General features: G+C 37.9%; 1 protein-coding gene across 3 annotated transcripts in view; it reads right to left on the bottom strand.

The window, feature by feature from the left end:
* The window catches only part of LOC126378908 (uncharacterized), an 85663-nt gene that overhangs the window by 8925 nt on the left and 52473 nt on the right, over positions 1–24265 (bottom strand). The window contains exons 3-5 of one of the 3 annotated variants that reach the window (XM_050027415.1): positions 13932–14324; positions 11004–11225; positions 7652–7876 (exon numbers count right to left, since the gene is read on the bottom strand). In XM_050027415.1, coding sequence (XP_049883372.1) covers positions 7652–7876; positions 11004–11225; positions 13932–14324 — 840 coding nt within the window. The remainder of the gene's footprint in view (positions 1–7651; positions 7877–11003; positions 11226–13931; positions 14325–24265) is intronic. The other 2 variants (XM_050027417.1, XM_050027416.1) reach the window with 2 other exon arrangements.

Genomic DNA, 24265 nt, shown 5'->3' with positions numbered 1-24265 from the left:
AAGGTTTTGGCGGGAAGAAGAGAGGAATGGCGATTACTCCACCGACAAGAGCGCAGCTCTTAAATAGTGAGGGAGACTATGCAACTCTATAGGATTCAGGCTTTAAATTTAACGTAAGTATTTTTTTTGACGTGACTTATTGTTGATTTGCCGCAGATGGCATTAACTACTTGGCCGGATGGGGAACGCTGAAGGCTCTCAACCGGTACAACGTTTGAGACAACAGGCCTGAGGGTGCCCAATAATTAACGTAAGTTACATTGTAAGTATTAATAAACTGAAACAAATTAATTTAATCTCCTTTATCGCTTATTTTGTACAACATTCCGTAACCTGAAGTTTATCTGGGCAGGTCAAGCGTTAAGTTGTCACTGTAATTGACTCTAAGAATAATTTTAGATTACGTTCCTGATAAACTTGTCTACAAACATTTCTTAGGAATACAATTTTGCATTTGTTTGCGAATTCTCTTATATCGTAACCGTAATGCCAAAGAGCGTTTATATGTAGTGTGTTAGGTGTCAAATGAACTGATCGAGTCCGAAATACGACATTACGTTCAAAAACTTGAATCGCTGGTGTGGGACGTAAATCCGCCTGACTTAAATAGGATTGGGCTGGACATGTTTGTCGCATGCACCCTGAGCGGTGTGCGCGGATTATCACGCATTGGGTGCCTCATGATGGGTACAGGCGTCGTGGTAGGCCTCGAAAGAGATGGCGTGACAATTTGGACGCTTGACGGAGGGACTGGCCGACATGCGCATAGCATCGCGAAAAATGGAAAGAGGAAGGTTAAAGCTTGTAGGCTAGATTAGATTAGAATGCTTAATTAAACAATCATAGGTCAGACTTATCTTTATAGAAATGTTGTTATAAACACATTATTATTACATCCGCAATCTGGACCCGGGCCTCCTTAGTTGCTCATGTCGTTAAACGTTTAGTGTCCATTGAGCTGGCCAAACTACATCATGATGTGGCCAACGAGTGACATTCTATTTCATGAAATTGTTGAACACATCATGAAATGATCAATTCTGAGATCTGGGGGTTAAAAAGGCCACATCGAAGAAATTCATCTAAAAAAAGCAATAATGCTATTTGACATTTGTGTGCATTGCACACTTACTTTTATGTGCTCAAATGTCAAATAGCAATATTGCTTTTTTTAGATGAATTTCTCAACATCGACATTCTAATCCTCGCACCGCGTCCCCTCCCTAGCACTACCCGTGTAAGCCATAAGTGGCTTAGTTACTCGTACAGCCGTCAAATACGGAATCAATGCGGGCATAAGAACAAAAGAAGGATTTGCGAAATACCCTCAAAAAGAATTAGAGAAAATAAGACGAAAATACTTAAACTGGTGGCTGAGGGTAGTTTTTACTCGTTAAGAGTGGTCAGCGAGAAAAAATACCGTTGTTATTTGGTTTAGCCCGTATGTGTCTGGTTGTGACGTCGGTACCTAATGCTTCGGATTTTATAGGAAGTAAGTTATAAGATAAATATATTTTGGGCGGAAGGCAAGATGGAAACCACTGCCCTATTTGTCCCTAAAAAGTAGCATGGAGAATACTACACCGACAAGAGCGCGGCTCTTAAATTAGTGATGATGAATTTATATTTTAGAAACGTAATGCTGCTGTATCTAGTACACACCATCTCATTTTATTTTAAGTTATATCTGTCATTTTCTTATCCCCCGAAAAGGAAAGGGACGGATAATCGACAGGCATAAAATAAATTTTAGACAGAAATTTTAATAACCCTCCCAAATTTATATATTGGCCAATAAGCCGACAGAATTAAGTTGACAGCACACGTCAAACGGGTAGCATACCAGCGAGATGCATTTCTTATTCGCCTGGGTTATTCATTAATTTTAAAAAGCATATAGCTCTTAAGTTGATGATGATGAACATACATACATACATAAACTCACGCCCGTAATCCCTAATGGGGTGGGCAGAGCCACAAGCAATCAAAGACAACTTGCAGCCACTGTTGATACGGTGTCGTAAGCTGGATATGATGAACCTTATGGTGATAAGGGATCAGCCTATCGCCCATAACATTAGTCCATCATGTTAGAGGACACAATCCCTCTGTCGGTTTTTACGACATGCCCGGGAAGACAAGCAGCTGAACGTGTTCTATGTTTTTTATTTGCTCCCAGAACAGCATAGAAGCAAAGTTTAAAGCTTAAGTTGATGATGATGAACAAATGTCAAATAGCAATACTTATTGCTTTTTAAAAATAGAGAATACGAATAAAATAAATTTATTGCCAGTAACAGTTTACATTTTTCTATAAGAACTAGGTAATTATGAATATTAAGAATACGGGCAAAAGGAAAAGGTTCAGCTTGTACTGTGACGGAGCTATGCTATGGCGCCATCTAGCGCTGGTTTTCAGTCATTTACTCTTTCTGTTGTAATGTTATTTTTTAACCACCATGTTAACTTAAATAGTTAAACAAAATCACCATACTTAAATGGTATTGTTTACATAAGTACCTACAAGGCAAAGGTTAATAATAGTACTGCCAGGCACACAACACTTCCTATATGCCTAGGTTTTCATCCGAGCATTTCTCCGGAGCTAATATCAATAAACACGATGAATGCGCCGTAAAACGACTCTTGCGCATACGACTAGTGTTGGGAGAGTTGTAACAGGTAGATACCTAATATGTGCGTTGAAGTTATTTTTTATTTAGTTTTGACGTTACTTTATTGTAGATATTAGTACTTTGAATAACTGTAAAATATAACGGATGTACAGTACATACAGTCACGAGTACTAATATGATATTGGTCATGACTGTACATAACGTCCAATTACTTTCCCGTAGATAGTTTTCTCGATTGCATTAATAACGTCTAGGGCCCTGTGCCGAGGTTTTTTTGCAGCTTCTTCTCCCCGGCTATACAGGTTGTGATAAGCTGCAGTAGTTTTAGGCGAATGAGACGTTATGTAAATAACGATTCAACTATGTTAGGTACCTACTGAATAAAGAGTATCGTTCTATATTCAGTAGGTAACACGTACGTGACTACTACGTTTAAGACAACAGGCCTGAGGGTGCCCAGTTGGACGGAAACCTGGGCTCAGGGCGTCATCTGAGAGGAGAATATTTGAATGAATGAATCGACCCTAGTGGGTCAATATCGATAATCGCTGAATGAGGGAAATCGTCCACGACCGACCACGCCGATGGGATCTGGGATTCTGAAGTGTTTGTTGTCGCGAGCTGATTGGCCGCCTCTATGGTTAGAGTAATCGGGTCGTCGGGATCGTGTATTACGCCCTTCGAGGACCACAAAGGGATTTTTGTGATAAGTACCCACTGGGATTCGATCCCTAGACCTCAGGGTCGTAGCCCAACTCTCAATCACGGCGAGTTTTTTACCACGGCGACCAATGGCTTACCGTGCCCTCCGAAGCACGGAATCGTCCTAGTTTTTCGGACAATCAGTTGTCTTTACCAAACAAAGGTCAGTCTCACAAAGTGATTTCGACAGATTCCCCAACGGGAATCGAACCCAGGATATATGTTGTATATGTTCTAGTAAGTATCTGGGACGTTTGTAACGTCTTTATGACCTAAAACTAGATCTGTCTAGTAGGCTAGATATTGCGCCCACGCCGTATAACGGGCCAGGATAGATTCCTGGTTATACGACACGATACAAAACGTTTTGTTGTCGCTGAACGAAGTAAATACTCCGTTGGCCAAAATCCTATAGTCCAGTCCCTTAAAAAAGAAACATATTTAATGGTGGATATTTTAGAAGAAAACAAGCGCGAAAAGGATTGGTTATGGTTGAAGAAATGATGAGGAAGAGATGACTGAGGAGAAGAAATGACAAGAAACTGCAACAGCAACACATAACACATCTTTTAAATCAATGTAGTTATAGGTACATTACAGGCACCGTACCAAATACTAGAGCGGATGATTCAACTCATGAAAATGTTAGTTTGTCGTTAGTGTGTCGGGGTGAGGTAAACCTAGCTCAGCCGCTGGTGGGGAGCGGAGAGTTGCCGTTCTGTACGTAGCATTATTCCTTATTGTATGTCTACGTCCAAAACAAAATCATAGAATAAAGGTGCTTATTTAAGTATTTATTTATTTACAAACAGTCTGCAGAACATTTTCTTATCTTCAAACACAAAAAGAAAGAAACAATAACAATATATTTTCTCACACCTGGCCACACCGCTCCCTACGCAAAAAAAGAAAAAGATTTTTCCAACCGGATAAACAAGAAAACTAGTTATCAAACGACAAAGAAGCCACCTTTCCCCTATTTGACGTCAATAATTTATGTATTGTCAGACAAGGCATTATGAGCGTATTTAACCTTTGCTCGCGCATTATTCACAGATTATAAATCCTGCGGAGCGTAGCGATAAGAGCGTGCGGCCATTGGGAAAAATTGACAGCTCTCTGACAGAGGTTTTGGCGGGAAAAGGTGTTTTTGTGGTACTTACCCCACTTTGTGTTCGTTATCGTAGTTTTGTTATTTGGGGACTGGTGCGTTTTGATTGCTAGCGCTACTGCTTTTTATTTTCCTCAATAATTATTAATTACAGTATTTCTGTGTTTAATTACCTACTTCGATTATAAAAAAATCTATTATTAGATAAGTAACTAACAATTTATTGCTCTTCTAATAGTTGCAAGACTAACCTATCAAGAATATCTTTAATTTAGATGAGACTTTAATGTTTTTGGCTAATTAACGGATTTCGAAAGTAATTTATACCAACAATAGAATTTCACTGTCAAAAAATCACTATTATAAATATTAAAGAGCAATGTCTTTCTTTATCTATAAATAGCTGTCCATTGAAAACAAAAGCCGACACCAAGCAGCCACCTGTTTAGTCTATGGTTTCCACTTCATTTCCCGCGCATTCACGCGCGCGCCATTTTCGAATTTCGATCGTTTCGGTGCAGAATGGGGCTGTCAAGATGTTGGGAAAGCGGCCAGGTTTGGAGTGAAATAGTAATGAAGATGTGTGTAAGAAAAGAAATACCTACTTAAGTACTTTAAAAATAAACTTGACCTAGTTTGTTTATCGCGAGACTTACATCATCCGTATTTTAAATGTGCGTATCTCTTTTTTTGCGGTTAAGAAGAGATAAACAAAATATGATATGCATAGTTAATTTATTTTTGTTCTAAGGGATTATGTTTAATAGATTATAATTTTAAAATCTTTCCCTAATAACTATCAAGTTACGTTGATAACGTCCCATCCTGTTCTATTTATAAAAGTGAGAACAAAAAATTGGGTCTTTTATAGGTCGTTTATAGTACTGTAGCGTATCGCATTATCCGATCTTCGATCGATTAGGGATCGATAAAAGACATGTCGTGCTTTTGCCTTAGGCAATTAGAAAAAAAAAGTTTTTGTGCCATAAACACCTAGATAAAATAAACTTTTTAGTCTGATTATATTATTGTTTTTTTTAATTTCTATACGTACATTTATCTAAGTAGGTACTTACAAGGTACCTACGCGTTAGTAAAAAATCCTGAAAATTTGTTCTACTTGGAGCGGAATAGGTGTGAAACCGCTAACACAATTAATTTATTTCCACGCAGACACGTATTTATATAAGGAATAAGAAAAATTTTAGCATTATTTGGAGCCAAAGGTCGCTCGACAGACCAGCTAAACTCTTCACATCAAATCAAACCCAAATCAACCGGACAACATACCAAACACTCAAAATGTCGAGATCTGTCCTCAAATAATTATAACACGGTACATTAATAGAGTCATTCCGACTGCGCCGATGGCGGGCGTAAAAAAGTAAAAAAGAGTAAAAAATATAAATGGCTTATAAATGAAATAAATGGAAATAAAAGAACATCGCCTCTTCTGTCGTCGGGTGAGATAGTTTTGAATTGGGGACAGAGAATGAATGGAGACGAATGATGTTATTAAGTATTTAAATTATTTATCTATCGTAATTAAGTTTTCTACGTATTTTCAAGTTTATTTCATCTTGTTTTTAAAGTTATTGTTGAATTGGTGGATGAGATTTCCTCACCTCTATTAATTGACGTAAAAAATTAAAATTAATGAGAATATGTGGCTGGAAAAGTAGATATAAATTAAATTTTGAAATAACTCCGGACCTGACGTCTACTTATAACAAGGGGGTAAAAGCAATATTACAATTTAACATAAAAAGTAAGTTCCCTCGCAATATCGATAAACTAAGGATAAATTAACTGCTTTTTAAGATTTATTGCTTCAATGTGGCCTTTTAGACCTTACGGTAAAATATAATTATTTGAAATTAATGTAAAATTAAATCGTTCGTTGAATTCGTTGGTCTAACAGAAAGCTCGGTGTGGTGTGAGTACTTAGGTCATCTTGCGATGGATGTACCTTTTATTACCTAAACTGCCATATATTCGTGAGCTTATATAAAATGAATTTACATAATGCGATGGTACTGATCATTTTAAGAAAATATTTATTTGCATATTAATTTAAGAAAACATCTGACATCTCGTCTCCACTCCACACCCTTTTTAATCCAGACGACAATTACAAAAAATCCGTTGATAGCATCGCGATACGATCTGTACTCTCTAATTGGTGCCTATAAATTAAACCGATACGTCTGTCCGTCCGTTTGTTTGTATGTAGATACGAGCCTTATGAGACGGTTACCAAAATTAAACTATTCAAATTCAAATATATCCTTATTCAGTAGGTAACATAGTTACACTTTAAATCGTAATTTTTTACATAACGAACGTCGCATCTGCCTAAAACTAGTGCAGCTTCTCACAACCTGTACAGCCAGGAAAAAGAAGCTGCCAGAAAAACTTCGACAAAGGGCCCTAGACGTTCTTTTAAAAAAATGAAATAGCCTAATATCAGTTCCCAGACAGCCAATCCCATGCATTCATATCTTCTGGATAATCACTAATCTTACAACCTTTTTTACAAAGTTTCTGTTTAATTAATATAAATATTTAATTGAAATTCAAATAAGTATTGTTTATTCCGACAATATAAGATCACATTTAAAGTCGCGACGACGCGCGATGGCCGAGACTAATAAGGCCACATTGCCGCAATTCATCTTGAAAAGCGATATCGTTACTTGTTATTTTTGACTTCAAACTTACTTTTTTATGCGCAAATGTCAAATTGGAATATTGCTTTGTACTGGTGACTTGATTCAATGTGGCCTTTGTTGATTGATGACTGAGAAAAAATAACACTTAAGGATAACCATCTAAAATTTAAAAACACAACACAATTAAAGCATTAATATACCATTAGCCAGCTGCCACCACAAACACAAATAACACAGACATGCAGGATAAATAAATAGGAAATAATTGCAATACTTCACCTATTGTAAGATTTCAGTAACAATTTCTGACTAATATTATTGGATTACAAAGATTTACGCGGATTATAATTGGAGAAAAACCATTCCTACATTTATTGCGGTAGTATTTTAATTTTTTAAATAAGAAGGCAATGGCACACAGCCATGTATCCTAATCTGCTGTTTTTTTATATCTATAGCGATAGGATAGACAACGAACATTTATTTTTAAAAAGCAAATGAAACAGTGCATTCAGCCTACAAATACAAACCTTTCGTCGCATCGGCAGTGCATCAGCGTGTTAACACGCCAGTTATAAAGTCCGTATTTCTTCTCCATTCCTCCAATCCAAAACGGACATCTTAGGTCGTGAACACGACAGCATCTATCCGTACGCGTGTAGCCACCGAGTTGAGAATATCGGGTGGCAGAAAACCCTTTGCCACACCATTTTGTTCCTGGTACACGCAGAATCTCCATTGCATCGCGTTTCGGTCTGTCAATTTGTTTTTTAAATTTTGTATTAAGTACTTTTTAAAACGTCGTCAGCTGCCAGCATGTGTGAAGACCTCTTTCGTAAATTCATCCTACGCGGCATTAAAAAGACCACCAAGGAGATTTTATGATTAAAAAATAATAATCGTAAACGCGATGGTGTTGTAAATCCGTCATAGAGTGCGCTGTAAAGATCTACAGATCGTCGACATCAGCTGTGAATGATCCATAGATCACAGGTTGATTTATTGCTTTAATGGTGTAATCGAGGGGGTGTTAAACCCTAAGGTAGGTAATTGATTGATCAACATGACTGCTAAATATTATTGCAATAAAACCTGCCAGTCTGTATTAGCAGAATGTTTATGGTTTTAAAATTAAGTTGAAAGTAGTAACTACGTATTGTGATTTAACTTACAGGAGTTTCGTGCGTTTTTATTTTACTATTAAGTACTTATACTTATTTGTTGTTGTAACATTTTAGGAACAACAAAATAACAAACAATATTTGTCTAAATAGTAGTCTTGGATTAAAAAACAGTGGCGGTCCTAGGGCGGTGCGAGGTGTGCCACCGCACCCTGGTCGTAAACTTAAACTTCATCGGGTTAGATTGCGACCACATAAAACTCATACCGGGTGGCCGTAAATATCATTTTTAAAAGAAAAAAAAAAGAAAAAGAAAATAAAAAAAAAGATAAAAAGAAAAAGATTTATATAAATAGGTAAATTTCGATGGCCGTAAATTAATCCAAAAATGTTGTATTTCAAGGGCCTGAGGGGTGCCACTTTGAGGTCTCACACCACCTTAATATTTTGCTAGGGCCGCCACTGATTAAAAAGGGACTTTGTTAAGTAGGTACACAGGATTGCATATCAATATGATCGTTAATATCGAGTATTTTCGCAAAATAAAATTTTTGAAATTAGAACGATGGCCGCCCCGCCATTATTAAAATAAAAACATCAACTGTACCAACCGTCCGAAACGTAAAATACGAAGGAATTCGAAAGTCAAATTAGTAACAAACATTATTATTATTTAATCTGTGGGCGAATGGGCATAAACCTCATGATATAGAGCCGCAATTAAGATCCTTACGCTATCTTTTATTAACATCTTACATCTTCCCGGAATGTTATCATAATTGCTGCCTACAAGAATATAATTTCTCCTAAACGTTCATTATAAAAGACTTCTTCCTTATTAGATTTTTTTTTATTTATTCGTCATTTTGTATAAACATTAAGTAGGCATTTATTTATTTTCAGACAGAGTCTAAGCTAGTAATGTAGTTTTAAGCATTTTAATCAAAGACAAAATACATTTTTTTTATATCTTAAAAGGAAGATGTTACCCGCGTAAACGCGATAAAATCCTAAGTCTATGGTGTTACCTACTTCCATACTTTCGGAATAATTTCCTAATTAAAAATCGTCCCACAAATAATATAAATAAATTAACTCAATGGTGCTAATTCCTGTAAATACCATCTAATTTTATTTTAAGTTATATCTGTCATTTTCTTATCCGCCGAAAAGGAAAGGGACGGGTAATCGACAAGCATAAAATTAATGGAACACACGTCAATTTTAAGCACAAATCTAAACCAACCGTCTAAAAATTTTACATCCGCCAATAACCCGTCACAGTTAAGTAGACAGCACGTCAAACGGATTGCATACCAGCGAGGTACCTTTTGATTCGCCCGGGTTATTCATTCATTTACTCATTCTTCCTAAAATTAAGAGCTGTGAATCATCCGTCCCTTTCCTTTTCGACGGATATGAAAATGACGGATATAACTTAAAATAAAATTAGGCGGTGTCTGCAGGAATCGGGGCCATTATATGTATATGTGTAATTAACACAAAAAATAACTAACCAAACAATATAAAATTATCACAGAAGCGTAAATCCCATCATACACCCGTCACCAAGCCTTCTAGATAGAAGCTGTATACAGTGCAACACGAATAAACTTGGTATCGCTGTGATTTCCAAAGCTATGCTACAGTGTGATTTTAACCCTTTATATACAACCAGTGAAGCAACTTCGTAAAAACTTCGCAACTTACACACACATACTTACAAGATGAGAGGGCCTATTCCGTGATACTCGTATGTCTCTTCTTTTACAAATCGTCTTATAATAAAAGTAAGCGCTTTTTTGTCATTCTGATGTGAGTTTCAGCAACAAAACATCGAATTTTTTCAATTCATTTAATTCCAGGTTTAAGACAACATTATTTTACTTGGATCGAAACTAACTTATCTATTGCGAGGTTTTGTTAATAAAAATCATATTTATATTCGAATGACATTTTTCAAAAATACTCTTACGCGGTTTTCACTATAAAATGACGAAATAGTTATGTATAACCTATAGATATTATGTAGCCTTCAAGCTTTATATGCCACACTCTATTTAGCACACGCTAAGTGTAAAAATGTAGAAAACTTGATTCTATTGTGAATGCCTTGAAAACCAAATGCATGCTCAGCGCTCTGTAAAGTAGAGTTGTGACGTCAAACCATTACCGCCAAACAGCACTACCGGCTGGTAGTGCTGTCAAGAAGGCTTTCTTGACTGCTGGTAGAACGCCGACCTCGAATTACTTTTGAAGGGATCATCAGGTTGAATGAAACTAATCACGTTATGCAGTAGTTAGAGCTATAAGTACCTACATCTACCTCTTTGCAAGCAGTTCAATAGTATTTAAGTATGTGTGCGTAAAATTAAGCAGTTTATATATAGAGTTACAATACTGATTGTATATGTTGTTTACAATGTGATGTACCCGCTATGATAAATAACAATGATTTGTAGACATGTTCTGTGGTGCTACATAAACCCAGAAAGGCAAAGTTCTTTGATACAATAAAATATTACATTTGTGTCATTTGATTTACTGGCCTCTTAATACGTCATCAATTCCCTCTGAACAGAGAATTGAATATTATATTGTATCAAAAATAAGGCCTTCTACCATGTGATGTGACCCGCGGTCAAAGGAAGTACAATTAGACACAGCGTGACACCTCCCAGAAAAAAAAAAAAAAACAAAACAGAATTTTCAAACTGGCCGAAAACGTGAATGGTGACAAAAAAAAAACAAAAAAACTAACCTCCTATCACATCGGCAGTGGGAAATCGTGAACGGCCTAAAGTTGAAATATCCGAATCTTCGTTTAAATGCTCCTATGTTGACTCTGCAGTTGTCGTGAGCCCTACAGCATCTGTCTTCGTGGACGTCGGACCCCAATTCGTGGTATTCTTCAGCTAACTGCCCAGCACCGCACCATTTCGTCCCGGGAACTATGAAATTCTCTCTTATTGACCGCTGTGACCTGTCATTTTTTGTAGGTTAGGATGAGAAGGCGGGAAAGATTGTATAATGATAAAAAAATGGCGGGATGGGTTTAATTTTGTCTATGGTTTTAGATGAAAAGTAAATTAAGTATGTTGTCTGTGGTAGGAAATGAAATGAAATAATGTAGTTTTTTCCTGTAAGTAAATAAATTGCTGTTGCTCTTGAAAGCTCAGTCAATGTCCAAAACAAAGTTTATGCAAAATTAAATGATGTAAGATGAGAAGACGTGCTTAGATTTTTAATAATAATCATAGAGTTATGAAATTCATTAACGATTTGAAACAATTTTTTACATGTAAATAAGTAGAGTTGAGAAGCACCGACATGTTATTTTTTTTAAAGATTTTCAAAATATCTTTAGAAAGAATAATGGCTGATGAGAATAAAGTATTAACTATCATTTTTTTATCTCCACCGTAGAGCCCATAATAACAGTAAATAAACAAAAAAAAATAGGTACATAAGCACAGAAGAAGTGTTTATATACGCGTTATTATAACGATGAATAATGAGCTTTATAAATATTTGTGGTGGTCTTGATATCAATTGGGTGTATAATATTTTACATATTCGAACAAATATTTATTTAGAATATATAGGTAGAGGTGAAGATAAGTGCAAAAGAGGTCTTTACATGGTCGTGACAGATTCTGAATCGAAATGAAACTGGGTTTTCATCAGGCAACAAATGTTTGACTGACGTTCACACCACACGTTGCCCGCTACGTTGGTAGGGTGTTAATGACACCGTAACGAATACTGAGGGCGATGATTCAGCTCATGATTGCGAGTTAATATCAAGTGGAATTACCGTCGCAGATGTATCTGTAACTTAAAATAAGTGAAAATATAAACTGTCATTTTTATAAATAAGTAGGTATTGCAATGGAAAAGTTTATTTGATATTAACTTAGAATCACGGTCTGAATCGTCGCTCTCAGGTTTCGGCACGGTATCACACAACACCCATACGTACTTGTACGGGATGTAATTGACATCGTAACAAAATACTCAGGGGGATGATTCAGCTCATGATACTGAGTTAATATCAAATGGAATTTGGATAAAAGAATATAATTGAAAATAATTAAAAAAAAAGAATCATGTATTTTGCGACGGCAAATTCCACTAGATATTAACTCAGAATCATGAGCTGTATCATCCCCCTCAGTATTCGGAACAGTGTCATGAGTTCAATACTGACATGTAAAGATGGCGAATGTTACAAGATGTGTATGCAACATGTGACAAAGAAAACTGGCAACGCGACGCGCATGGATTGTTGCCCAATAAAAACCCAATTTGATACATGCAGAGATTCGAAAATTTTGATAAAGTAAAGTTTTTCAAATGAGTCTGCGTTGATAACAACAAAGTTCAAGTCAACTTGGTCGAATAAATCAAGAATAATATTTTTTTTTGCCATAAGGTCGCTTTATAGTAAAAACCATGTAAGTACACGCCTTTTTGAAAAATCACATTAAGATTAAATATAAAAAGTCAGAAATCAGAATCATGTATCCAACGTAATTATCATGGATCAACTTGTTGAAGGTCAATGTTAGAGACCCCCACACTAGCGTCTTTCAAGCGTCGTAGTCGTGCCAGCGTAATTTTGGATCAGTAATATCAACAGTGTCAACGTCGTGTCTTATAAGGAAGTGAAGGAATTGGTCTTTGATAGACAAAAATGGAGAATGTTACACCGACAAGAGCGTGGCTCTTAAGCTCTTAAATTAGTGATGTGAATATCAACAGCAGTGTTTCTTCGTCGGAATCCATTTTCACACTGATTGTACGCGACAGGAGCCGCGGCTACGCAACGCAAACGCCGCGCACGCTCGGATTTCGGCAGCCGGCCAGTGCGAGCGTCGCGTCTCCGCGGCGTCCACGTCGCGTATACGTCGCGCAGACGCTGGCACAACACGACGACGCTCGAAAGACGCTAGTGTGGGGGGGTCTCTAACATTTTAGAATTTACGTCATTTCGGTGTTATGGCTGAGAAGTAGTTGTAATGTAGGTAAAAAATGGTGGTTTAAATTTTTACCCGGATTGAAGTTAAGTAATTGTAAAAATCGAGGTTTCGTTGAAGAAAATAACATCACATCGGAATGTGATTTTTAACGGCCTCTGTGGTCCAGTGGTTTGCGCGATGGGCTCACGATCTGGAGGTCCCGGGTTCAAATCCCGGTGGGGACATAAATCATTTGTGATCCCTATTTTGGTTAGGACATATAGGCTGATCACCTGATTGTCTGAAAGTAAGATGATCCGAGATTCGGAAGGCATCTTAAGCCGTTGGTTCCTGTTACTACTTACTGGTGTAGTAGTCGTTGCATGAGCCATGTCAGGGGCCTTTGGCGGCTCAATAGTAACCCTGACATCAGGGTTGATGGGGTTGGTAATCCACCTCACAACCCCCACGATAGAAGAACAGGCGCTTAGGTACGTGGATTTTACTATAAGGCGAAGATAAGTTGTTAGAGTCAATGCAAATCTGCGGAGAGGCGGTGAATGATAACTGCATTTATTTTAATTCTCCATCACGTTATACATGCCAAACATAATAGAATTATATTCTATGAAACGCAATATTTGTATATTTCCCGTCGCTTCACCACCAATCCGTAGCTCTGCGCTAACCCTTGACTTTACTTTTATCAATTTTAAGTTTCGAATTACCTAGCCAATGAATTCTCTCCGACTTTATTTTTGTTTTCCATCATGTACTTCAATTCTTCGTGCCGTTGTAGACATTCCATTTTCAATTTATCATAATCCAGCCATGACGCAACGTCAGATGGCAACTTCGCGCCATTTTTTAAAATCCGAAACGTCACATTGCCAAAATGGCGGTAGAATTTTTCATCATCTTTATTGTTTGATTCTATTTGCGTGAGTTTTGAAGCTTGCTCGTCTAATGCTAATTTAAGTTCTTTTCGTAATGATTTTAAGAAGTTTCTTGTTGTTTTCCCTTGGGCGATGTATTCGCAGTCTTGGATCTCGCCATTTGGTGAGTAGATTATTTGGACAAGATGGCGACCGTCGGTCAACTGACGTAATCTTATTCCATCTCTGTAACAAAAGAAATAACCTGTTAAAATTACATTTTAAGTATAACCTCGGAACGCTGGAACTGCCAAAATGTAAAAACACTCAACCAACAAAGAAAGGGACGGATGATTGACAATTGTAAATTTTAAAATGAATGAATAACCCAGGCGAATCGAATAGGCATCTCGCTAGTATGCAACACGTTTGACGTGTGCTGTCAACTTAATTCTGTCGGGTTATAAACCAATATACATTTTGGGATGGTTTTTATAATTCCTGCCTAAAATTTATGTGTGTTCCATAAATTTTATGCCTGTGGATAATCCGTCCCTTTCCTTTTCGGCGGATAAGAAAAAGACATGCATAACTTAAAATAAATAAAATAAAATTAGATGGTGTCTACAGGAATCAGTACCATTATGTTCAATGCGCTGTGTACAGTCATGAGCAATATAATGTACCCACTTTAGGACTCTGTCGCACTAACATATTTGACATTTAGTGAGACTTTCAGTTCAATTTGTCAAAAAAGTTAATGTGACGTAGTACCAAAGTGTATACATGTCATATTAATGCTCGTGACCGTACGAGTTAGATCTGTCACTGTCAAAGTACATAAGCCAGTGTTGTGACGTTCAAAGTGATGTATCAGTCGAGATTAGTTCGATCGATTCTATTTTATCTAACAGCATGTGGTTACACTTTTGCCGTTCACGGTCATGTGACATGAATACAAACGTAAGGACGGAGTCAAGTAGGTATTTACCTACTTCCAGCCCCCGGCTTAACTCTGTCTGAAGAGTTCCGCAGTTTGCCTTACAGATTTCATAATACCAGTCTGCGAGTTTGGGTTCTATCTATCTTCTACTCTAGCCTGTATCTATATAAAAGAACGTCTAGGGCCCTGTGCCGAGGTTTTTCTTGCAGCTTCTTTTCCCCGGCTATACAGGTTGTGAAAAGCTGCAGTAGTTTTAGGCGGATAAGACGTTCGTTATGTAAAAATTGACGATTCAAAGTGTAACTATGTTACCTACTGAATAAAGATATTTTTGAATTTGAATTTGAAGATTATAGGCCTCCTCTCTTTCACGCGAGTTTGGGTTGCCTCGCGCAAATCACTACATACGAGTAGTATAAAACAAAGTCGCTTTTTTGTCCCTATATCCCTATGTACGCTTAAATCTTGAAAACTACGCAACGGATTTTGATGCGGTTTTTTTAATAGATAGAGTGGTTCAAGAGAAAGGTTTATATGTATAATAACATCCATTAAATAGTGGAGAAATACTTACCTACTGTTATTTTTGAGGTTTTTAATGTGATGTCGTAAATAATTTCATTTTTTCTCAGCATTGAACCCGAGCGAAGCCGGGGCGGGTAGCTAGTTATTTAGTCGATTGTATGATAATTGGATTCAATTTTGCTTGGCTCTCTAATATACACTTTCATCCCTGGTTTATTTTTATTTGTAAGGTGGTAAGAGTTTCCCCAACAACGGGGCAGTGCTATAAAAACAAAATCCTTCAAAATTACCCTTATTTTAAACCAACAGTCACATTCTGTGTACGAATCAATTAATCTTCGATTTTAAGCCGATGGTCACCCTAGTACACTCGCGTACAAATGTGATTACAGACATTTGCAAGCGTACATTAGTGCGCGCGTCTCCGGAGATTTGTCATTGCCCCTGTGCGGACGAAAATGGTACAGGTGCGAAGAAAAGTTAAAAAAAAACTAAAAAAAAATTGTATGTACCGATTTTGTGAACATTGTTTTATATATTAATTGTTTTTGTTTGATTTGATTTTATTTTATTTATTATTTTTAATTAATTTGAATGTTTTATTATGAAAAGTATGGATCATTGTAATCAAAAATAAAGCAATTTTAATTTTTTAATATTTTTTTTAAATTACAGCCTCTGTCGTCTGTTGGTTAGTAGGTCCGGGTTCGATTTCCGATGGGGACACCGACGGGAGGATTATCCTATATTTGGTTAGGATATAGCAGGTTTGAATCACCTCACTGTTAGGAAAAGTAACATGATTCCGTGCTTCGGAAGGCACGTTAAGCTGTTAATCCGGGGCTTCTTCTTCTATCGTGTGGGTTGTGAGGTGGAGTACCAACCTCATCAACCCTGCAGGGTTACTATTGAGCCGCCAAAGGCCCCTGACATGGCTCATGCAACGACTATTTACATACATCAGTAAGTGGTAACCGGGACCAACGGCATAACGTGCCTTGCGAAGCACGGATCGTCTTACTTTCGGACAATCTGGTGATCATTTTTTTTTGGAACATAGCTTGGAAAGTCCCTCTTTGAAATTTCAAAAGGGACTATTAATTATTATTATTTTTATTATTGATAATAAAAAAAATAATGTTATATATATATAGTTATTATATATATATATATATATATTGTAATATATAGTGTAATGTATATATATATATATATATATATATATATATATATATATATATATATATATATATATATATATATATATATATATATAAGACCAAGAGGTATTATTAATACGATAATAATTATTATCACGTGGTTCACAATTGCACGGTTATATGCAATAGGCCCGCCCCTATTACATGGGACTGAAACAGAACTGGCGAGGAGTGTTTGTAGTTAAACATCTCTGTCTAGCAGTGCAGGCATGTTTAGGCATATTTTATATGACGAAAAAAGAGTAACTTCTTTCTTTTCCCCTCGCCTGTACATAAAGATATAACTGTCAATGCGATGCCGCAGTGTAATGTTAAATGAACCGTGTGGAAGCTGAGGGGAGTTACGAAATGTGGCGATTGGCAACACTGGTATTTTCAGACTATGCCCTGAGCCGAAGTTCGCGCGCAACTGAGTATCCTCAGACCTGTTGGCTTAGATTTTGTACCGGGTGAGAGCCCTCAGCGTTCCGCTTTTGTCCTTTCTTGGTGCTGGCTGATACCAGTACGGTCACGAGCATTAACATGCTGGTACATAGATTCACTCGTTGTACGGCTGATGTTAAAATAACGCTTTTCAAAGCATTTTGTCAGAGTTTCTACACGAGTGGTTTATGGGCCAGTTTTACACAAAAATCGTACAACGCTCTGCGAATACAGTATAATAACATGTTTAGGGTTCTGTTGAGGCTTCCACGTTATTGCAGCGCATCAGGTATGTTTGCGAATGCAAATGTCGATTGTTTTTATACAATTATGCGCAAAAAGACCACATCGGTGTTGCAGCGAATGCGGGGCAGCACCAATGGAATCCTAAATATGATAGAGGCGAGAATGGACTCTGATGTTTTTGGCCGGTTCCTGGATCTGCACGTTAAACGGGTAGACCGAGGGATGGGCTAATTAAATTATTATTATAAAATTCCCACGCTACATCATTGTTGTGTACTAACATAGTTTGTAAGTTACATTGTTACTATCAAAAAAAATGGGCACTATTAGTCTGAAATAAAAGATTTTTTTTTATTTTTTTTTATTTTATTTTTTTTTTTATTAATATGTATACACTTTGGTACCATGTCACATTAACTTTTTTGACAAATTGAACTGTAAGTCTCACTAAATGTCAAATATGTTAGAGCGACAGAGTCCTAAAGTGGGTACATTATATTGCTCATGACTGTACACACCATCTCATTTATTTTAAGTTATACCTGTCATTTTCTTATTCGCCGAAAAGGAAACGGACGGGTAATAGACAGGCATAAAATTTATGGAACATTTTAAATTTTAGGCAGAAGTTTAGAAAACCCCTTTTTTCAAAAACTTGTATTTTAAGGTCTGCTCTCTACAAGCTTGACCTTCCGTTGCAAGTTTACGTGGGAATGTACAAAATACTTGTAATTTACACATGATCTCTCCAAATTAAAACCACGCCTATTTCATGTAAAAATAAAGCAAAAGCGAAATAATTAAAAAGTTATCAAACCGACTACTTTCTAAAGTTATTAAATGTAATTTTTAATCGTTTTCATGTATTGTTATTAATTTTAGCATTCCAATATTCAAACGTGTTTTGTACGGAATTAAAATAACATACAATCGTTACAGCTACCTACATCCATTGCAAGATGAACTAAGTACCCACGCCTCACCGAGCTTTCTGTTAGACCAACGTGATAGGTGGTGAGCCGTATCACCGTTTCAAATTCAAAAATATCTTTATTCAGTAGGTAACATAGTTACACTTTGAATCGTAAATTTTTACATAACGAACGTCTCATCCGCCTAAAACTACTGCAGCTTCTCACAACCTGTATAGCCGGGGAAAAGAAGCTACAAGAAAAACCTCGGCACAGGGCCCTAGACGTTCTTTTAAAAAAAAACATAAAATATTGTTATACAATTGAGTAATTGAACTGCCTAATATCAGTTCTCAGACACTTAATCCCATGCATTCATATCTTCTAAATAATCACTAACTTTATAATAACCTTTTTTGTTAAGTTTTTGTTTAACTACTGTTTTAAAACAGTTGAAAGGCAAATTCTGAACTCTATAATGGCCGAGGCAACTGTGTTAGTAAAAACTGCACTTAAGATAAATTAATAACTCATTGGTGCAAGTCCGGTACGGGGTTCCCGGGTGAGAGCCTTCAGCGCTCCCCATTTGTCCGGCCAAGTAGTTAATGCCATCTGCGGCAAATCTACAATAAGTCACGTCAAAAAAAAAGTACCGGGTTTCGAACCGGCGCTCCCCGATAAGAAAGCAAGTCGGTGTACCAAACGACCATAGTGACTAATTTAATAATAATAAGTACCTAATAAATAAATAATAGTAATCATAATGAGCCGTAATTAAAACACATAATAACGGGTTCTTACCGCGTTTAAATGGGGATATGAGGTTCCGAACATTCCGATATCAAAAACATAAACAAGCGGCAAAGAAAGAGGGTAGACAGATATGTCTGCCCGTAGAAAATTATGGATCTACCTACTCCACTTCAATCTCATCAGTCATCCCGTGATCTGAATAAATGATCAAAATAAAATACATTGGCAAAGACATGTTTGATACACATTCATGCAAAAAAAAGAAAAAGGTGGAAAGGAAGAATCCTAACCACTTGCGCTGTCTCTATACCCTGAAAATAGCCCAGCTCAAAGAAAAAGGGAAACACTTACGTGATCAGCTTCTTCACTCTTTTAACCAGGCCTGGTTTTTGTTGACAGCACAAGCAATCACAGCAGTCTATTTATTATTATTCACAATGATGTTTGCAAGAGTAATACGTAATAAAGATAAAGCAGACAGAAAACAAAGAAGAACAAAACGTCACTAGCACTGTCGGGGTTCACACACACGAAGTAAAAATAGTTTTTAGTTAATTAATAAAGTCTTTTTGGTGTGTTTCCCTTGGGTAGCCAGTGTTCGGAAAACCCATTTAAAAAGTTAACCGATATAAAAGGTTAACAGATTCAATCGGTATCCTTTTATTACGGTAACACGTTAATCTGTTAACCTATTGAAACCTGTTAACACATATCAAGGGTTAACCTCGGTTTTATAGGTTATTACTAACGAAGAGTAAAATATTAAAACAAACTCAGCTGGAAAGAGAAAGATGGGTATAAACGGGAAACAAGCGTTTTTGAAGAATCGGCTATATTCGACAAAATTGAATGGAATCGTTAAAAATCGGCTAAAATCGTCTGGATTCGAGTAAAATTTACAAAATTGATTGGAATCGATAAGGATGGCTAGATTCCACTTCACTCGACTGGATTCCAGGTTATTCACCTACCTTAATGACACATCGGAGTTGGCAAAGTGGAGTTGGTAATGCGGAGTATAGTATCCCTCAACGCAACTTTTTCTTCTGGGGGACTTCAACGCCTGCCATCAAGAGTGTTTGTACCCGTTCCAGCAGACCGACCATGCTGACAAAGAGGTGCAGGCTTTTGCCTTGTCACTAAGTTTCTCACAGCTGGTAAATTGCGCTGCAAGGGTACCTGACGTTGCCAACCATACCGCCAACTGCTTGGAACTTCTGCCGACAACTGATCCGGACCGATATCAAGTATCAGTGACTTTCCTTTAGGAACTTCCGGCCATTGTTTGGTGAGATCTCTATCTGTCTATCCCCCATCTGATCTTAACCGCAGAGAATCCAGGCGAAGATGACGATACAAGTTAGCAGACTGGGATGAGATGCGGCACTTCTTCGCGTCCTATCCTTGGAGTGAGGTATGCTTTTCTTCAGAAGACCCGACGAGCTGCGCAGACCCACATACCGGGTGTGGGGTGAAGAATATACCTGCAAAGCTCCTAACTCTGAAGAAAACTCCGAATAACGCCGCCAAGTCTTGCAAGAGGACAATACGCGGAGCTCGTTTCGACCATATAAGTAGGCCAAATCGGTGCGAAACTGGCTAAGTACCCAACTGGTATTTATCTAGCTAATTTCTGCCGTCTGTTGTTGCCGCCATTGCTGAAACCTGATGGATCGCTGACCTATACCGCGCACGAGAAGGCAAATTTATTTATCTCCTCACCTGCGACTCTCGTCTAGATGCTGAGAACAATATTCCACCTAGTGTACCTCTTTGTGATCTGGCAATGGCAATACTGGGCTGAAAAAAATTTGAATGCCATCGAAACTACAAGAAGAAGAAGAATGGCAGAGATCTGTATCCGGCAACATGAGGTCCTAAAAATGCTTCACATTCTAGACGTGAATGAGTTCCGTGGTCCAGATGGTATTCCAGCAATCGTACAGCAGAACTGTGCACTTGAGTCGTCTCCAGTACTGACACGGCTCTACCGGCTCTCTTTGGGTTCAGGACTAGTCCCGAACCCATGTAAGCTTGCCTATGTGCAGCTTGTGTCCAAAAAAGGTAGTCGTGCCGTGCCGACCCTGCTAACTACCGCCCCATTTCAGCGAACTTGAACAATTCCCTTCTAGCGTACCTTCACCAACGATCTATTTAGTGACCGCCAATTTGGTTTCCGCCGTAATAGGTCAACTGGCGAATTCTTGTGTACGCTACACACTTGCGAGGCTCTTGCCGTGTCCTTTGATATCACAAAGGTTTTTGATAGGGTTTGGGAGAGTCTTATTGGAAATATAGCCATAGGCTTATTGGAAAGCTTCCGGCATATGGGATCCCTTCTAGCCTGCGTAATTGGATATCTGACTTCCGGAGGAATAGACGGATTTGGGAAGTCGTCGATGGGTGCTCGTCTGATTTACATGGTATTAGTGCCGGAGTCCCTCAGGGATCTGTTCTCTCTCCCACTATCTTCCTGCTCCAGATCAATTATCTGCTGATTTATGTCCTATGGGTATGCAGACGATAGCACAGTGACGGAGAACAAGCACCAGGAATGTCAGCGTTATCAGAACTTGTTATCAGGATCTTATGAATCGTGTGAATTTGACCCTTAAGTCCGTCTCAGAACGGGGTGACAACAACTTGGTCGAATTCAACGCTTCCAAAACCCAGGTATGTCTGTTCACCGCGAAACGAATCTGGCTCCAATGTTCCGGAGTGTACCCATTAGTGATGTAACGAATATTAGCATTCGCGAATATTTTTTGCAGATATTCGTATACGCATTCGCGAATGTCTAAAAATTTACATTCGTTACACCATCACTAATATCCACGTCAATTACCAACTATCTCGAGCTCTATGGTATGGACCTAATTGCCAACCTAAACTTCGACTGCTACACCGAGTCTATAACAAAATTGCAGCCAAAAATCAGACATCCTTTCTAAAGTCAGATGATATTTCCCCTCAGAGCAGTTGCTCGATCTATACACAGCACAGGTTCGTTGTAGTATGGAGTACTGCTGTCACCTTTGGCAAGGCTCTGCCAGCTCTCGGTTGGCCGCTCTCGACTTGGTGGAGCGTTGAGCATTAAAGCTCGTAGACAATGAGTCGTTAGTGAAGACTCGACTCCAAAGTCTAAAACACAGACGAAGGGTAGCGGTTTTTTATAGGATACTTCCTTTAGGCTCTTCCTTTTTGATGCGAATAGCAAAGGACTGGAACTGTTGTCTGCATTTCCAACTCGTTATAATTTGGCATTCTTCAAGGCTAGGGTGAATAGGCATTTACTAGGTAAGCGTGATTCACCCTAGACCACATCGTCCCATACCACCAGGTGAGAATGACGCGGTTTTCAAACGTGAGCCTATATTATTAATAAAAAACTGGCGATTTTAGTCGTTTCCAGGCGATTTTGTGGAATCCAGTCTAGTGGAGTGGATCAAGTCATTTGTGTCAGTTTAAGTCCATTCAAGCTGATTGTGACGATTCTAGGTGCTTGTCAAATCCAGTCCATTTTAATCGATTCTAGTCGAATCCAGTCGATTCCTCGACTAAAAAATAGACTCGATTCAAGTCTTTAAATTAATATACGCATCATACAAAACCGTAACGTACCATACGCCTAAACCATGCGATACGGACTTCATCCTATGGCTACATATTAAGATGCATCCCAATTCCATCTCAGATCAGAGTAATATTCAAGATCACTCAAACAAGTGAGTTAGAGAGCGTTATTATATTGTCTAGATTCCATGACGACTACCTTCCGACTTCATACTAGTAACCACATCTTGCGTCATTTTAAAATGGAGTTCCTATAACCATCTGGTTACCATCAGATCTTGAATACTAACCAGAGCTAGAATGCTCGTCAAGGCAAATTATTTTAACATCGAGTTTCTAAGTTGACAATACAAATGACCACCTGGTCATCATCACACCCTGAGTATCAACCAGCAACAACCACCTAGAGTCAGAGTTCTCATCAAGACAAATCAAACAAACCCAAACTTCCTTTTGGTTATCATCCAATCCTAAATACCAACCACCAATAAAGTTCTCATCAAGACAATTCAAACAAGCCCAAACTCGAAGGTTACGCGTTATTTTAATATCGATTTCCTAACTTATGACCACCTGGTCATCATCAGACGCTGAATACCAACCACCAAAGCCAAGTATAGCTAGAAGGCTCATCAAGACAAATCAAACAAGCCCAAACTCGGAGGTCTAGCGTTATTTTAATAACGAGCTCCTATCCTTATAACCACCTGGTTATCATCACACCCTGAGTATCAACCACCAACAACCACCTAGGGTCAGAGTGTTCATCAAGACAAGTCAAACAAACTCAAACTCGGCGATCTTGCGTAATTTTTTTGTCGAGATATAATAATATAATATAACCTGGTCATCATCAGACCCTGGATCCTTCCGTCATGTCTACAAATCTTCTCGTAATTATCACCTATCAAACAAAAAAAAATGTAACCAAATCGGATCATGCGTTCTGCAACTACGTTACGACCTTTCCGCGTAGCGTCGCTGGTTAAAAAGTAAACGTCGAAATAGTAAAAAACAAAGCGCGTGGAACGATTAAACGACGCCGACAAGTGCCTGCAGGTTGCTTGGCGCAGCGTTGCCAGCATTCATTTCGCACGACGGAATGGCAACATGCAAAAATAACCGTTTGTAAAGCGGTTAACCTATCATTCCTGTTAACCTTTAATTTCTGTTAACAGTGTTCGCAATAACCCCCTTAATAAAGAATACCGAAATGTTTCGGTATACGCCTGTACTGTTAACACATATTTATTTCGGTTAATAACCGAATTATTTCTGTTATTAACCCTAACCGGAGGAACACTGTGGGTAGCTAGGCGTATTAGCAGAAATATAAAAGACAGCACAAGTGGCTCGAACAGACAAAATAAACAAATTATTAACATTATTATTTTGTAACATGACACCGTTGTCGAGATAATAATTGAATTATTGACAAATAATATAACTGTAATAAAGTGCCGACAGAGGAATCCCTAGGGGCTGGTAGACTGTACCGACTATTAGTTGGTTTGGGGTGGCCAAAGCTTTGGGGTCGGTGGTCCGGCTTATGCTAGAAGGAGTCACAAAACATAAACATAAAATAGTGTTTAT

This window comes from Pectinophora gossypiella, chromosome 27, assembly GCF_024362695.1.
Source record: "Pectinophora gossypiella chromosome 27, ilPecGoss1.1, whole genome shotgun sequence".
Taxonomy (NCBI): Eukaryota; Metazoa; Arthropoda; class Insecta; order Lepidoptera; family Gelechiidae; genus Pectinophora; species Pectinophora gossypiella.
The sequence above is the reverse complement of the archived record's forward strand: the minus strand, read 5'-3'. Positions and strand labels throughout refer to the sequence as shown.